This window comes from Garra rufa, chromosome 15 (genome assembly GCF_049309525.1).
Source record: "Garra rufa chromosome 15, GarRuf1.0, whole genome shotgun sequence".
NCBI classification, from domain to species: domain Eukaryota; kingdom Metazoa; phylum Chordata; class Actinopteri; order Cypriniformes; family Cyprinidae; genus Garra; species Garra rufa.
In genome coordinates, this window is record NC_133375.1 from 2,781,099 (window position 1) to 2,800,053 (window position 18,955).

Genomic DNA, 18,955 nt, shown 5'->3' on the forward strand with positions numbered 1-18,955 from the left:
AGCCATCCATTTTTTTATTTCATGCTGTCTTTAGGTGCATGTCAGGAGTGTTTGATTTAAATGTGGAGGTTCTTGAATGTTTTGTGAATGTTTCTCAGGTGGAGGAGCAGAACACTTATGCGGCGGCAGATGATCGCGGCGTCTGCGCCAGGGCTCTGTACGACTACCAAGCTGGTTAGTATTGCTTATACACAATAAACAAGAAGTCACAGGTATTGAAGGTGAAAGGGAGTGCTGTTCATTCACCCCCACCTACATTTCCTGTTGGTACTGAGAAGCGAACCTGTGAACTCTGGGTTACAATTTTGACACTCTACTATTAGGCCACAACTCTCTCCAGAATTAATATCAGAAAAGTAAATTTCTTGGTTTTTGAGAGTTAAAAGAGCTCTCCTGTCCCCATGTTGAGAGAAATTGTGAGTAAAATGTTACTTTAGTTCTGGAATAAATGTAAAAACATATAATGTGAAAAATAATAATCTCACTCCCTAAAAAAACAGATACAGTATTCCTTAAAATGAATAAAAACAGTGAAAATAGTTACAGCTGCAGCTACGAACGTGTCGGATAAAACATGTATAACGTTACGAAACCTAAAAGACCTCGTTATGAATCCGAAATACGTCGTGACAAAGTCTAAAATAAAACAAGGATTTGTATAGGAGATGCCTTTGAAAGATGGAGACGGCTGAAAACGGATCCTGCAGCTTAGCTGGCAACCTGGAGTCAGGGGGGAGCGGGAGGGGATACACCGTTCTACAGTATTTTGAAAGTGATTGCAGTAGCAGTTTTGGCCACAATCCTACATGCGGTTACTTTAAATAATACAAATCCCATTTTATTAAACAATGTCTTTGCTGCCGACCTTCAATGATTTAATTCATCCATACTAATAAGCAAAAATTACTCACGATAATTTAACATTTCTTTTATTGCTGAAGAGTTTAAATTTTTTTTCTTCTGCGGTCTACTGTACAGACGTGAATATACTTTCCTCTAAGCCTGAGGCTTTTGGTGTAAAAAAGGCTTTTGCAATTGCCAAAAATAGGACTTTTTATATTAAAAACTAACAAGCAAGCCCTGCCCAGATTTAAAAAGTAACGCAAAAGTAACGGAACGCATTACTTTCCATAAAAAGTAACTAAGTAACATAATTACTTACTTTTTTAGGGAGTAACTCAATATTGTAATGCATTACTTTTAAAAGTAACTTTCCCCAACACTGATCATGAGTGTGAGTTTTCTAGTCGGAAATTGGACAAAAACTCATGATTTAAAAAAAACACTCCTAAATTTCACACCTGAGTTTATAAATTTAGGCAGGTTTTAAAAGAATAGTTCACTCAAAAATGAAAATGACCACATGATTTATTCACCATCAAGCCATCCTAGATGTATATGACTTTCTTCTTTCAGACAAATACAATCAGAGTTATATTAAAAACGTCCTGGTGCTTTCTAAGCTTTATAAGGGCAGTGAATGGGTGTTAAGATTTTAAAGTCCAATAAATTACATTCATCCATAATAAAAAGTGCTCCACATGGCTCCAGGATGTTAATAATGGCCTTTTGAAGTAAATCAGTGGGTTTGTGTAATAAAAAATATCATAAATAATCTTTAGCTTTAAAACAAACACAAAACACTGGTCACAAATTACAGTACAAAATGAGTATTTGTCAAGAAAAATGTCAGAGGATTTCGATATACGCCAAGAGGAGACTGGTTTTCCTTTTCTGTAAACAAAACTGGTTCTCATGAGACTAGTATAGTCTCACCGGAGTTTACAATACGCCTGCGTCATCCACTGGAACGCTACTCTTTAACACATGAACGGCTATTGTCGGAAGCTAGAGATTATGGTTTAAAAAGCTTAAATATGGATATTTTTCTCACACAAATGCAGCGATCTGCTTCAGAAGCCCTTATTAACCTACCAGAGCCATGTGGAGCACTTTTTATGGACTTCAAAAATCTTTACAGACTTCAAAAACAGCCATTCACTGCCTTTATAAAGCTTGGAAGAGTCAGGACATTTTTTAATGACTCCGGTAGTATTCATCTGAAAGAAGAAAGTCTTACACAACTAGGAAGGCTTGAGGATGAGTAAATCATGAGGTAATTTTCATTTTTGGGTGAACTAGCTCTTCTGGTAAAGGGAATAAACGTGTCTGTAGTATTGTTAAGCCTTGTGCATTTTCCCCCACAACATCTACATTTCTTTCTCTTTCAGAATGGTCACCAAACTGAATATCTAGATCATGTGGTGAATATTTATATGGTTACCAATAAATTTAACTCTTGGATATTGATTTAATATCTTCTATACCTTTTGGCTTAAATAAGATTTCCTCAAGAAACGGACATAAATGGACTCATGAAAAGGCCAACCACCATGGTTTCTGTTCTTATTGATAACAAAGCACTTGAATGTTACTAACACAGTTACAGCTTCTGAAGTGGGAAGTAGGAAATTTCCAGTAAACGTGAAGGCAGCATCAAAGGGATGAAAATGTATTGGTCACCCTCCAGACCTTTCTTAATCTCATTTTAGAGCACAAATTGATATTGATGAAATCCAAGAGCTTTCTGACCCTGAATTAGGGGTGTGCGATACGACGATTTTTGATCATGGACGATTAAAATGTCTCCATGATCTGCTTTTGGAAAAATATCAAAGTCTTAATATACTGTACAACACAACAGATTCACTCACGGGACACTGCAGTTATTCACGATTACATAAGTATATTATTTGCACATGCTTTAAAGTTTTGCCGGTAAATGACGTTATTTTGTTTGCGCGCCGTTCTGGCGTGCGCTTCTTGAGTGCGTACACCTGAAGCATGTCCGCAAAAAGCCTGTCAAACAGCACCTGATTACTGTACTAATGCCACGTCCCAGACAACCCGTTACCTGTGTTTTTCCAACCTTCTACCAGTGAAAGTGCACTGGAACGGCAGTCAAACCCGTGACTTCCCACTCGTGAACTCGTACTAGATCGATGTTCTCCCAGTTACGAGTTCTGACGTAACATAGCCCCTGAAACAACAAAGTCAGCCCTAATGGGTGCGGTGTTTATGCAAGTGGCACACGGTGGAAAAATAGAGCTTAGGACAATATAACATTGCAATCAAATTAATAATAATAATAATAATATAAAAATAATAATAATTCATAAATGTGCCCAGGCAGTTTGCCGTGACTTGCCTGGAACGCTACAAAGTCGTGAGTCGTGGTTTGAAGTGGTGATTTACCAGTTCAAAAACCTGCCTGGAACGCAGCATAAGCTATCTTTCACGTCTGAATCACTAATACTCTCAAAACCACACAAGTATTACATATAAACCCAGTCGGTTATGTTTAAAGTCAAAGAAAACAGTTGAGAGAAAAACGGACGCGTGCAGCTCTTAAAGCGACAGAACTATACATGCACAAGGGACAGTTCACCAAAAAAATGACTCACTCACTTGTTATCCCAAACCTCTATTAATTTTTTTTCTTGTGCTGAATACAAAATAATAAATTTAGAAGAATGTGGATAACAGTACAGTAGCTGGTCCCCACTGACTTTGATAGTGGGAAAAAAATTTAATAAAATACTATGGAAGTAACTGGGGACCCAGCAACTGTTTGGTTACCCACATTCTTTAAAATAAGTTTTATGTTCAACATGTTTTATATTTAAAAAAAAAAATCGAGAGTGAGTAAAAGATGACAGAATTGTCCTTTTTGGGTGATGGTAGGCTAATAAAACACAAATCAAGGGAAATCACTCACTGCTCTTGACTGAAGAACTTTAATACAGTTGCTTAAGAGTCAGTGTATAATTTATGTATATAGTGTTTTATTTTTATATTTGTTAATTACATTTCTTGACTGCTACTACTTAATACACCCACTGTACCTGTTTAATTTGTATATTTTGTAACACTTTGTCCTTTTTTTTAATAACAAAGAATAAAATATTACAGATTTTTATCTTTGCTCAATTTGGCCTAAACATCTGCCATACTTTTTATTTTACATTTTGTTACCATGTAAGGCTTTGATTTTAAAATAGGGAAATTACTTTATTTAGTTAGCTGTACTGCTCAGACAACTTGCAAAATAGTAAAACCAATATGACAAAGAATTGTTATAAAATCATGATATTTCTGAAAAAATTGTGATCTGATATTTTTGCCGTATCACCCACCCCTAACCTGCATAGACAGCAACACAACTGACACGTTGAATGCTCAAAAAGGTGGTAAGAACATTGTTAAAATAGTCCATGTGACTATTTCAACCTTAATTTTATGATGTGAATGTGACACAGAACAGAATAAATTGTTGAATAAAGTCATTTTTGTCTGCTTTGTGCACAAATAGTATTTGCGTAGCTTTATAACATTACGGTTGAACCACTGATGTCACATGGACTATTTTAACAATGTCTTTACTGCCTTTCTGGCACTTGAAAGTGTCAGTTGTGTTGCTGTCTATGCAGGGTTCATCAAAAAAATCCTAAAGGATTCAGAACAAAAATGTACAGATAATGTACTCAGCCCTTGTCATCCAAGATGTTCATGTCTTTCTTTCTTCAGTCGTGAAGAAAAAGTTTTTTCAGGAAAACATTTCAAGATTTTTCTCCATATAATGGAATTCTATGGTGCCCCCGAGTTTGAACTTCCAAAAGCAGCTTAAATGCAGCTTCAAAGGACTAAACGATCCCAGCTGAGGAAGAAGGGTCTTATCTAGCATATTCTCAGTTATTTTCTAAGCAAATTGACAATTTAACCTCAAATGCTCATCTCGTCTCATCTCTGTGATGCGCATGCGTAGTCTGTGTGATCCGGGTCACACAGTTAGTATTGAAAACTTCAAAATTGTTTCACTAGATATAAAACCCTTCTTCCTTGGCTGGGATCGTTTAGAGTCCTTTGAAGCTGCATTTTGGAAGATCAAACTTGAGGGCACCATAGAAGTCCATTATATGGAGAGAAATCTTGAAATGTTTCAGTGTCTTTACAACTGAAGAAAGAAACGAACGTCTTGGATGACAAGGGGCTGAGTACATAATCTGTACATTTTTGCTCTGGAACTGAACTAATCCTTTAATTTGTGTTCCAAAGATGAACAAAGGTCTTATAGGTTTGGAACGACATGAGGGTGAGCAATTAATGACAGAATTTTCATTTTTAGGTGAACTATCCCTTTAAGCCCAAATTAATTCTAATCAAAACTGAAGTGCGCTTTACCATTTAGATGTCTTTTATTAATGTCATTTATCTGTAATCTGATCTGCTTTATGCGTCTCTTCTCAGCTGATGACACGGAAATCTCGTTTGACCCGGACGACGTCATTACCGGCATCGAGATGATTGATGAAGGCTGGTGGCGAGGATACGGTCCCGATGGGCATTTCGGCATGTTCCCAGCAAATTACGTGGAACTTGCCTAACGCAACTCAACATCGCCCCCCTCCCTCATCAGAGTCAGACTGAATTCATTCACCCCATGTAGATTTAAATCTCTGCTATATTTGATTTGAAAAGACTAAAACTAAAATCGTGGACCAAAAGAGTGATGATGATGTGACCAGGGGTATTCAAAGTCTGATGTTTCATACTGTATTGGTAGTTTCTGTTGTTGATTTTAAAATTTTATAAAACAATTGATTTAGTATGCAGGAAGACAGCCCAAAAGCAGGAGTGCTGGGAAACTTCATGGTTGAATTAAGTGCAAATATCCTTTTGAGACTGAACCTTTTCTTAGTGTTTTTGAAGACATTCCTTTTGAACATTTCAATGCTACTCATTATATTGTTTCAGAGATGTTTGGTGCAGGTGTTTGTAGTAGTCGGTCCTGTTTTGCCTTGGTTTTTGCCTTCTTTTCTCCACAAGACCGAGTGTGACTGCCTTGCTTTCTTGAGAAACAGCGCAGATGTTTTGCTGCAGTGGTTTGCTGAGGTCGGACTGAAATCGATCGATGGGATGAGTTTATTTGCTGTGTTCTATACGGCACGTGTTTCAAATCCAGAAAGCAGCTTGAGTCGTCGAATATTACGGTTCCTTTTAAGCTTGTATTGAGAACAGTGGGAAGTTACTTTGAGACCGCAGCTTTTCCCGTCTGCTCAGAAATGTGGAGAATATTGATACTGTGATTTTTAGGTTTCAGGGAGCCATCATTCTTTCATCATCTTGCCTTCGGGTCGCAGGTGGGATCTGGATTGTGTTTGGATGCGGAGGCTCAAAGAGAAAGATCACGTCAGGTTTATTTCGACCCGTGCATTTTTACCGTTCACACTCTTTACTGTCAGTGCTGTGCCAATATGAGAGCGAGGGGAGAAGTGTTTTTGAGGAAATGTTTGAGGTTTCATTTTGAACAAACTCGTGTGGGAAAACATCAAACATCTCCAAGTCATTCAGCAGTGGTGTAGTTCCTCTCAAGAGCTCATTGTGAATATCTAACAAGTCTGGACAACTATGTAACTTCACTTAAAAGAATAAATAAAGAGTTTTAAGACGGAGTGGAAGTTGATGCTTGGTGTTATTTGATATTCTTCCTATGCAAAACGATTGAAATTTCATGCTTTAAATTGGTCAAAAGTGACAGTAAACATATTTATAATGTCAGAAAAGATTGTTTTAAAATAAATACTGTTCTTTTGAACTATATATTCATGAAATAATCCTGAAAAAGAGTTTCAGTTTCTATGAAAATATTAAGCAGCACAAGGGGTCATGTGACACTGAAAATTTAGCTTTAACTAATTAAATATAATAAATTACATTTTAAATTATATTCAAATAGAAAACAGTTTTTTAAATGGTAAGAATCACAGTATTGCTGTTTTTACTGTATTTTTGATTAAATAATATAACTTGACTCACGTTTTGAGTTATTGCATTTTTCTTCAAGCATTTTAAATTATTTTAGAGTGATTTCACAACACGTCATCAATTGGCCATATTGACAGCACTGAACATGTTTTGCTGATTAATGCAGCTGAAAATTATTAATTATTGTCATGTTTGGGGCTTTACTAATCGTCTGACAAGGAAAAAACATTTAGAGTAATATAGACTGCCAGAAGTTATAGCAAATCAACTAGAAGAGTGCAAAAAACTGAGGAACAAAAGGCGTCTGTGGTTGGCCAAACTGAACCAGGATTTCCAGGACAAGAATCTTGACAACATTTGTGTTTGTTCTTATCATTTCCAGTCAGGTAGGTGAAATATTAGGCTTAATTAATACTGCTTGTATGTATCTTTACCACCTATTAACTTTAGTTTGTCAAAATATTGTGCCCTCTCCTGCTTACTAAGTCCTACTTTATATTATATACCAGTGTCTAAACCCTCTGTAGTGTTATTGTTATAGATTGTTTATATATATATATATATAATTATATATAATTTCAGGCTTGACTGTGTGTGTGTGTGTGTGTGTGTGTGTGTGTGTGTGTGTGTGTGTGTGTGTGTATATATATATATACACACACACACACACACAGTCAAGCCCGAAATTATTCATACCCTGGCAAATTCTGACTTAAAGTTACTTTTATTCAACCAGCAAGTTATTTTTCTGACTGGAAATGACACAGGCTTCTCCCACAAGATAATAAGGCGATTTACAAGAGGCATCATTGTGGAACAAAATATTTCTTGGCTTTTATTTCCATTTAAACAAAAAGTGGCATGTCTAAAAGTATTCATACCCTTTGTAAACTGTCACAGTCTATGAGAAAATCCAAAGTTCTATACCATTCCTAATAGTCCAATCTGTTCTAAAGCATCCTAATTACCCTGATTCATTGGGAACAGCTGTTTTAATCAACTCAGCAGGTGAAAAACAGAAGCTCTCTGCTGTTGGTTTGTGGACAGTCGTGGCTAAGACAAAGGAGCTCACTGAAGACCTGCGGCTGCGCATTGTGGCTGCTCACGAATCAGGAAAGGGCTATAAGACCATATCTAAATGTTTTGAAGTTCCAGTGGCTACAGTGCATAGTATTATTAAAAAATACAAGACGTTCCACACTGTGGAAAATCTCAGAGGACATGGTCGGAAGCCAAAAGTGACACCTGTGCTGGCCAGGAGGATAGTGAGAGAGGTAAAAAAAAAAAAAATCCAAGGATCACCACCAAGGCAGACAGTCCAACGGACACTGAACACCGCTGGGTTCCACGGACGCAGACCAAAGAGGACACCACTTCTCCAGATAAGGTACACAAAAGCCTGCTTGGCCTTTGCAAATGCTCATCTGGACAAAGGACAAGACTTCTGGTCATCTGTTTTATGGTCAGATGAAACAAATTTAGTTGTTTGGCCACAATGATGTAGCCTTCATTTGGCGTGGTAAAAAAGGAGAAGACTTCAACCCTAAGAACACCATCCCCACAGACAAACATGGTGGTGGGAACCTAATGTTTTGGGGGTGTTTTTCAGCCGGTGGACCAGGGAACCTAATTAGGGATGCACCGATCTGTATCGGCCGATCACTTGCACGTTTTGTCAGTAAAGCCGGTTCTGTAATCAGCGGTAAATGCCATCAGGTGCGTGATTTCACGTTGAGCCGTATATACTACACACAGCCGTTGTTCACTGACGAGCTGCGCACATTCACACTGATAATGAACATTGATTTGCGCAGCTCGTCGGTAAACAACGGCTGTGTGTAGTATATACGGCTCAACGTGAAATCACGCACCTGATGGCATTTACCTCTGATTACAGAACCGGCTTTACTGACAAAACGCGCAAGCATTATCGGCCGATTCTTATCGGTGCATCCCTAAACCTAATCACAGTAAACAGCAACATGAAAAAGGAGCAATACATCAAAATTCTCAACAACAACATCAGACAGTCTGCAGAGAAACTTGGCCTTAGGCACCAGTGGACATTTCAGCACAACAACGACCCAAAACACACAGCAAAAGTGGTGAAGAAATGGTTAGCAGACAAAAACATTAACGTTTTGCAGTGGCCCTCCCAGAGTCCTGACTTAAATCCAATTAAGAATCTGTGGAGGGAGCTAAAGATCAGGGTGATGGCAAGGAGACCCTCCAACCTGAAAGAGTTGGAGCTCATCGCTGAAGATGAATGGGCAAAAATACCAGTGGAGACGTGCAAAAAGCTGGTCAGCAATTATAGGAAGCGTTTGATTGCTGTAATAGCCAATAAAGGCTTTTCTATTGATAATTGAGAAGTGTATGAATAATTTTGGACATGCCACTTTTTGTTCAAATGTAAATAAAAGCTGAGTAATATTTTTTTCCCACAATGATGCCTCTTGTACATCGTCTTATTTTTTGGGAGAAGCCTGTGTCATTTCCGGTCCAAAAAAAAAAACTTGCTGGTTGAATAAAAGTAACTTTAAGTCAGCATTTGCCAGGGGTATGAATAATTTTGGGCTTGACTGTGTGTGTGTGTGTGTGTGTGTGTGTGTGTGTGTGTGTGTGTGTGTGTGTGTGTGTGTGTGTGTGTGTGTGTGTGTAAAACAGAGACAATAGATTTTCAGGTTAATTATATCAATAGCTTTAAAACAAGAAAGTAGGCTACATACAGGGCCATTTCCTCCGATGAGGCAAGAGGCAGTGTTGTGGAAAAAGGCATTGAGGCAATATTGGATGTGGGAAAAAATTGTAGGCAAATATATGATATTGAAAAAATATGATATTGAAAAAAGTGTATAAATCATTCGTTTTTCTAAAGAAACAAAGTCCAACTGCAACACCAGCAGGCAAAATTACAGTAAGAGTCCGCGCCTCTCTCAACTCCCCTGAGCCTTTTGAATTTTAACAGACCCGCTTCTATCGCAATATGACTGGATAAGACTGGTTATGTTCGGCTGTGATTGGTTCATACGATTAATCCCGCCTTTTGTGTTCGTGCTTCAGTTTGAATAAACAATGTACATTTATATATAGGCGTTAATGGGAAGACTAATTTGAATAGGAAAGTGAATAACTCCCACACTAGATATAACCACATTGTTACATCAAAATAAGACTTAAAACAGCCTGAAAACATAATCTGTGGGAGTTTTTTGTGAGTAGTCATCTTGGTGAAATTTAAAGTCAATCTCGGTGTCTGTGCCCAACATTTACTGAGCTTTGATTTCTGATGATCCGAAAAATTCAAAAAGAGTTAAAAGTTAACTATTAAAATGAATAGCTGAACATAAGTTCAAATAAAATATGTTTACTTAAAACAATTACTGCCTTGAGGTATTATGTTGGAATAAATATAAAGAATGCTTAAAAACACTAAACTGATGAGATTCATACTTGAGAAAATGTGACTGGGACGTGAATTTACATTTGACTTAAAAACGTTGAGGACTTCACCTCCTCATTTCAGAATATACCACAGAAGCAGTTTTGCATTGCTTTACAGTTTTTTCCACATTATTTTGCATTTGAAGGTAACACCTAATCAATACTAATTGTGTTCACTTTTACAGCGATAGTTCACGTGGTTCTAGCATCATTTGCTCACCCTCATGTTGTTCCAAACCCACATGACCATCTTTGTTCCGTGGAACACAAAAGGAGTTACTTTAAGTAATGCACTAAGTAAAATACAATAATATGATTGTTCTTTTCCATGCAGGTTCAGCAAATGGGCAGGGAAGCTTCCAAGCTTCAAAAAGCAGAAATAGTAAGTGAACTCTTAACTATCCAACACAAATTAGTCATTGAGGCATCTCAGATACACATCTTCCAGATCTTGAAAGTTGACACTGAAGGTCATTTACAATTCTGCGAATTCTCTGAAAACAGTTTCAGCTCTTGAAATTAATGGAAATTAAGCAATCTCAATTCTGGAAATGCAACTTCAGCTCACTTATTTTTTGGAAGGCGACAGCTTATGATGATAACTGTGGTCATGATATGTATTTCATATCCAGTGTAAACAAACACTCTTGGTTTGTTTTTCTCACCAATTTCGCCGTCATACATGACAAAAGCCACAAAAGGGTTGAGACCTGTGACCTGCATGTGTCACACTCACCGGGTTTCCTGGAATAAGCGAAATCAACATGGCCGTTTGGGGATTTTTTTTTTTTCTTCTTTAGCTTGATCACCCCCAGTTTCATTTTCAGAAGAAAAGAGACTGTACTTTTCCCCCTTCTTCAGAGATCACAATCTTCTTGTTTTTTTAACTGAAAGTCAGACTGATGTTGTAGATAACATTGAATCTATTCGCTATTAGTTTTTCCACCCATATTACTACTGTTACTTTAAGATTTGCTGAGAGGTAACTGCGGGATGTGATGTATTCTAGCACAATATTAACTTTATTTTGAAAAGGGAAGTAAGAAATGTCTTTGACGGAAAATATCGACTCACTTCTGCAAAAAAAGGGCAGCGGAAGTCTTTGCTGACCCACAGATAATGTTGGCAGTAGTTGATCGTCAGCTATATTTCCATCTGAGCACAGCTTTTTCTTTAAATAATTTTTGGAAAAACAGTTGTTTTTTTTTGTTTTTTTGTTTTCACAGGAAAAAGTTACAATATAGTTTCTAAAAATGTGTGATTTGTGACTTTTTAAAATGAATTCTGTCAGATATATTTTGTCAAAAGTAGTATTGGCTGCTTAAGGAAATGTATCGGTTTGTTTTGGGTTTGTGTTGAATTTTGGGAAATTTTTGATTTCTGAGAATTTCATGCTGAGAGAGGCGATTGTGTTCGTCCCATGAGACTTTGCAAGCAAATTTGTTCTCTGAACTGGAATACCTACTCAAAGTAAAACTCTTGACTGCAGTAATGTAACTTTTGAATCGAGTCACACAAACCACACGTAACATGAGTGCGTTCTGCGATACTCATTTGATTCCTAACATGAGCGTTATGATCTCTAGCCAATATCAGAATCATACCATCGATACTCTGATATCCCACATACGTGCAAATCTTCTCAGCGGTGAAGTATGCCTATATAAGGGAATACTTTGTAGTACATACTTCAGGCTTAAGCAAAAAATGTGTGCATACAGTAATGAAATGTATAAATAAATATGCATATGTAATTATGTACTGTAGACTAATATAGAAATCCATATCAGTCTCTTTAATCATACATAAATGTATAGTGTTTTTGGCTGTACTGTGATTGAAAAGATCATAACTTTTTTGATACACTGCCAGATCATTCATTTTTAAATGGAGGTTTAAAAAAAAAATTAAAAACTATTAAAAATGCAATTGAGCTGGGTATTTACCTTCATGAAGTTGCAAACAGTGAAATATTAAAATATCAGAAAGCTCCCGCTCAGTTTTACAAGTGAATCTTGTAAAAGGTCACATTTCCCCCCCAAAAAGATTAGATCAGATTTTACTTTTATTTTACTTAGTTTTGTTTCAAGAAAATATTTTTAAGACATTTAAGACTTTATAATTATTTGACATAACATTCATGAATATTTTGACATTATTTCATAAATATTTTTTCACAAAATATTTTTTTTTAAATGTCAAAAAATAAAGGCATCAGTTGTTATCATTATATATCAATACTTTAGAGGTTACACAGTATTTTCAGTTTGAATATATGAGAAGCAACGTTTTGCAGATGAGATTTGTATGGAATTTGTATGTGAAAAAATTGTTTTAAAATATTAAAAATAGTTTTTTATGGTGCCCGCCAGGGGACACCTTCGGTTCACTTATGTTTGTCGTGGCCACGACATATAAACTCGTGGGAACGTCATATAATGTTGTGGCCACGAGATATTAATTCGTGGGAACGTCATATTAACTTGTGGGAACGTCATATTATGTCGTGGCCACGAGATCATTTTGTCGAGGTAAGGACATCCTTATGTCGTGGCCACGAGATATTAATTCGTGGGAACGTCATATTAACTCGTGGGAACGTCATATTATGTCGTGGCCACGAGATCATTTTGTCGAGGTAAGGACATCCTTATGTCGTGGCCACGAGATATTAATTCGTGGGAACGTCATATTAACTCGTGGGAACGACATCCTTATTATATTAAACACAATATTAAATTATTATATTAACAATAGGCGATGCTGTCTGTGCGCGATGTAGAGAGCATTCAAAAGTTTATCATGAATAAATATTACAAAGTACATCAAATAAAATAGCCCTACAAGAAATATTTTATGCATCCCACAGTCTTGTCCATTAACTGATCCTATTTTTTCCGTAATATTTGTATTATTCGTTTATATTCGTTATTTCCCCCTTTGTTTCGATCTCTTTACTTAATTTTTTTTAATGTAATACTGTAAGGTTCTATGACTGGGGTTTGCACTGGAATGCAGTTTAAAGGTTGAATTTATCATCTATTGTAGCCTAATTTATTTAGTCTAATTAATAGACAAATATAGTGTTTCACTGAAGAGTGAATTATTCAAGTAGTTTAATTTATCGTCACACGTTGACATTCCTTCTATTAACTGATCGTCTTTTTTCCGTATTATTATATTATTAGCAGTAGTAGGCTAGTAGTATAATTTCTATTATGATTAGCCTATTATTATTGTATATATTTTAATTTTCGTTTATATTCGTTTTTACCCCTAATTTTGCTATCTTTACTTAACGTTCTATGTGCAAATGATTCGTTAAATGCTTGACATATAGGCTATGACTGATTTTTACTGTAATTTTAAAGTTTGAATTGAACATATATTTTATTTTGTTTCGTCTATATAGACTAGACTATATAATACTATGGTGTTTCATTGAGGAATGAATCATTCACGTAGCCTAGTTTCATTTATAAATAAAAACATTTTCGCTTATCGTCACACACGGGCAGGGGCGCCGCTAAGGGGGGGAAAGTTAGGACAAATCTAAGGGTCCACGCCATTTAGGGGCCCCAGAGATCTGCTTTTGTGTGGTAGGGGGGGCCCAACCTCATATTTTGTCATAGGGCCCAAAATTGCGAGCGGCGCCCCTGCACACGGGTGTAAATACAATCATAAAGTCAAAACTTAATTGGTAGCTACAATTGTCAGGCGTGAAAAAAAATATAGCCCTAACCAGTTATTAAAATAATAATAGCCTAATGATAATAATAATAATAATAAAAATAAATGATAAGTGACTTAGAGATATTTTTTATTTATTGTGTATCGCTTTATCTAAATTAAGTTTGTGTAGACTATATGTTATTTGCCATATATTTACAAATATTGTGAACGACAATTATGCCAATACAGTTTTGTTTTTATGATTGTGTGACCATAAACGATTTACAAATGAAACTAATGATTCACTCGTCAATAAAACACTATTTATATAGGTTATCTAGGTAATTAGACGAAATAAAATGAAATATATGTTAAATTCAACCTATAAACTGCATTCCAGTAAAAACCCCTGTCATATAGCATAATCAAAGCTTTACTGGCATGTCCAGCATTTACAGTATCATTTACATTAAGAACGCTAAGTAAAGAGATCGAAATAAAGGGGAAAATAACGAATATAAACGAATAATACAAATATTACGGAAAAAATAGGATCAGTTAATGGACAAGACTGAGGGATGCATAAAATATTTCTTGTAGGGATATTTTATTTGTAATATTTATTCATGATAAACTTTTGAATGCTCATACATCGCGCACAGACAGCATCGCCTATTGTTAATATAATAATTTAATATTGTATTAATTTCTATAATAATTGATACAATCATTTGTTAACTCAAAATAAAATATTAATAAACCTATCTAATCCTGGGTTACTATGGTCACGCAGGTTTGTTTATGTACTAAACTCGTGGCCATAAGGATGTCGTTCCCACAAGTTAATATGACGTTCCCACGAATTAATATCTCGTGGCCACGACATAATATCACGTTCCCACGAGTTTATATGTCGTGGCCACGACAAACATAAGTGAACCGAAGGTGTCCCCTGGCGGGCACCGTATTTTTTAAAGCAAAATATAATCTTTTTTTTCTATTAAATGTAATAATTATTTCTAGGTAAAACATGACTCATTTGATAAGTTTTGTGAAATTCATTCAATTCAAACATAAAAGATGTTTACAAATAGTCCACAAGACAAAATAATAGTTGAATTTATCAAATTAACTTGCTGTCTTTTTTTTTTTTTTTTGTGACAGTTGTTCATGCCTGCTTTTCTTCCTTAAAATCCTTCAGGTCCCTCAAATTCTTTGGTTTTTAGCATTTTTGTGTATTTGAACCCTTTCCAACAATAACTGTATGGTTTTGAGATCCATCTTTTCACACTGAGGACAACTGAGGGACTCATGTGCAACTATTACAGAAGGTTCAAACATGAAAAAAGGTTGCATTAAGAGGCAGGGGTGAAAACTTTGTAAATCTGAAGATCAGGGTAAATTTAACTTATTTTGTCTTCTGGGAAACATGTAAGTATTTTCTGTAGCCTCCAAAGGGCAGTACTAAATGAAAAAAAATGATATTTAGGGAAAATAAAAGAAAACTGTACACAACGCCATTCTTTTCAAAAGTTTTCACCCTCAAGCTCTTCATGCATGGTGTTTCCTTCTGAAGCATCAGTGAGTGTTTGAACCTTCTGTAATAGTTGCATATGAGTCCCTCAGTTGTCCTCAGTGTGAAAAGATGGATCTCAAAATCATACAGCCATTGTTGGAAAGGGTTCAAATACAAAAAAAATGCTGAAAAATTAAAGAATTTGTGGGATTTTTCTGTTCAGGACAAACAAGGGACTCATAAACAACTCACTAAACAAAACAAAACACAGCTGTGGATCATTCAGGTAACAACACAGTATTGAGAATCAAGTGTATGCAAACTTTTGAACAGGGTCATTTTTATAAATTCAACTATTATTTTCTCTTGTGGACTTTTATGTGAATATCCTTTTAAGGTCAGTCCAAAAAAAAAAAAAAACAATAACATTTTCATTGTATGATTCCTCTTATTTTGGTCAAATAATTAACATTGGAGGGATGTAAACTTTTGACTTCAGCTGTACCACTTTTTTTACCTTTTTTTTTATTATCTTGGCCTATCTTAACAGCAAGTTTTTTTTATGTTTTATCTTTCTTCTTTCATCTACGGTGAACTTTATTACGCTGTAAATGATTAAAATCAGATGAGCTGAAGTGGAGAAATCCGTTCTTCTGTTCCCAGGAGAATGAGTCAAATCAGCCTCCGTAGCTCTGGATCAATATGACCAACCCGTCACACTTCTTGTTAACTCTTAACGTCTTTTTCTCTGCTCGAGTGCCCCTCCACATCTCATTCTTTGTTGTTACCCCTCTTTCTGACTCTCTATCTCTCACTCTTTCTCTCTCTGACATGAATAAAGGGGGAATTTCTGTTGTCTGTAAATCTCTGATCTTCCACTCTCCTTCAAAGCTCTGACTCGAGTGTTTCTTCACTGACTCACCGATGTAAACGTTCATCTCAAACGTTCTTCTCTCATCACACTATCATCTGCCCACTCAACGTTTCACCTACGGGTTTAGATTCTAGTCACCCATCGTATAACGCCTCATACCCTTCACCCATTTAAGTACTGCAGGCTGGCCTGCATGTGATACTATAATACCATAATACATACAGTAGATCTGGACAGCGATGAGAGGTTTGTCTTTGTTCAGTTGCTGACTTGGATGTTTTGACAAAGCTGAGCGCTTTGAGCATGAGGAAAACTGTTAGTCAAGTCAATCCACTATAATGTACAACTGGGTTGCCAAATGAGAAAATATTTCCAAACTAGATTTTTCCATTTTCTGATGAAAATGTGAATGGTGCTTCCCCTAGAACACTTGCAGCAACGAAGCTAAAGTGATTTGTGCGGCTGCCAGGGCATTGCTTTGTTGCTGATGCTCTGGGTGGTTGTTGGGGTGTTGCTATTTGGTTTCCAGGGTGTTCAGTGTGGCCAGGGTATTACTGTGCAATCTCTAGAGTGTTCTAGATGGTTGCCAGGTTTATGTGGTTGCTAGAGTGTTCTGGGTGGTTGCCAAGGCATTGCTAAGCAGTTGCTAGAGTGTTCTAGTTGGTTGCCAGAATTATGTGATCGCTAGAGTGTTCTGAGTGGTTGCCTAGGTGTGGCTATGCGATATCCAGAGTGTTCTAGATGGTTGCCAGGGTTTTGTGATTGCTAGAGTGTTCTAGGTGGTTTCCAAGGCATTGCCATGAGATGTCTAGACTGTTCTGTGTGGTTGCCAAGGTTATGTGGTCATTAGAGTATTCTGGGTGGTTGCCAAGGTGTTGCTAAGAAATCTCTAGAGTGTTTTAATTGTTTCCAGGGTTATGCAATTGCTAGTGTGTTCTGGGTGGTTGCCTAGGTGTCGCTATGCAATATCTAGAATATTCTAGATGGTTGTCAGGGTTATGCAATTGCTAGAGTGTTCTGCATTAGTGATGCGCGGGTCGTCTCATAACCCGCGGGCCCCGCGGGTAACCCGCGGGTCGGGTTGGGGCGGGTAAAGAAATTGTCACTTTATTTGCGGGGCGGGTTGGGGCGGGTCATTAAAAAAAAAAAAATGTATATTGCGTGCAATTCCCTATAGCCTATATTACATATTTGGGAATATCTATTTTCATATTTTATTAAGTTCTTTAATAAGGTTATCAACACGTCACGTCACGAAAGCGCCAAGCAGCTCCCGCTGCCAGCCACAAGCGCATCAAGCGAACGCTCATTCGGCTCTGCAGGCCTGGTGCTATGCGTATTTAAATCTCCTCGGATGCGCATTATCCTGCATTAGCCAAAATCAAGACAGTCAACCACATCCAGTCATATGTGAATGAATGTAAATATTCGCTAAAAACACACAATAAAGACAGCAATGATGTAGTCAGGACCGTGGCGCCGGCTTGCTTTGATGGTGATTGCGCGTGATGCGTGCGCGCCCTAGTCATTTTAAACAGTTCATAATAACGAAAACAAATAAAAAGAAGCAGATTTTTATGATCAGAACTTCCTTAAACCAGTGAACCTGTAAACCTTTCAGTCCAAGGATCCAGTAAACGAATGCGTTCAAATAGAAAGTTCAAAACGATATTCATATATAAGCGTATACCCACTTTTTTTCCGGCACCACTAACGTGACACCACCGATTATCTTGTTATTAATATGATTTGATTTATGGTTCATATCCATAATCTTACAGTATGTTGTTGCCAGTTTAAAGGGCGATGTTTCCAAGCACTTTCGGGCAAAAAAAAAAGCTGTATTCATTTGCATTACAATGCATAGTATGTCTATTTAATGGTTGCGGGTGCGGGGCGGGGCGGGTTGTAAAAATAGACACAATAGTGCGGGGCGGGCTGGGGCGGGCCAAATAATTTCATAATTGCGGGACCCGCGGGTTGAAAAAAACCTCGACCCGCGCATCACTATTCTGCATGGTTTGCAAGGTGTTGCTTTGCAATATGTAGAGTGTTTTAGATGGTTGACAGGGTTATGTGATCACTATAATTTTCTGGGTGCTTGCCAAGGCACTGTTACACAATCTCTAGAGTGTTCTAAATAGTTGCCAGGGTTATGCAATATCTAGAGTGTTCTAAATGGTTGCCAGGGTTATGCAGCCCAGAGCCATATAAAAAGAGAGTTGCGACACTCCCATAGGCTTCCATAGGAACTGAGGAATGCGGAAGTAAAGCGTGTCATGGAGCGGTCAATAGTTCCAAACAACCAATAGCTCCTCCATTGAAGCCCATTCATTTCAGCGCTTCTCAAGCACAGTCGCAAGTATATTGAAGAAATTACTGCATTTCTTTACATTTTAACGCATCAGTTGACCTCTCGAAAAACTGGCCAATAGTGGTGTTTTATGAAGCGTGTTATAGTTAATGTTTATCGTTAAAAAATAAACAGTTAAACTGTAAATGCAGCTGGATAACGTGAGAAACACCGTAATAGCGACCATAACCAGATACTAGTTGTCATATTTTTATGTTTTTAGTCTTTCTGCAATCTTTCTCTCACTGTAGGAGGTTGAATGAGTTTCAGT

The 18,955-nt window shown here is 36.9% G+C and overlaps 1 protein-coding gene across 7 annotated transcripts in view; it reads left to right on the forward strand.

Moving 5' to 3' along the window:
- The window catches only part of dbnlb (drebrin-like b), a 44,606-nt gene extending 38,088 nt beyond the window's left edge, over window positions 1–6,518 (forward strand). For all 7 annotated transcript variants that reach the window (XM_073818680.1, XM_073818682.1, XM_073818683.1 and 4 more), the window contains 2 exons: window positions 99–174; window positions 5,308–6,518. In XM_073818680.1, the coding sequence (XP_073674781.1) occupies window positions 99–174; window positions 5,308–5,444 (213 nt within the window). In that variant the 3' untranslated portion in view covers window positions 5,445–6,518. The remainder of the gene's footprint in view (window positions 1–98; window positions 175–5,307) is intronic.
- The last annotated feature ends 12,437 nt before the right edge of the window (window positions 6,519–18,955 follow it).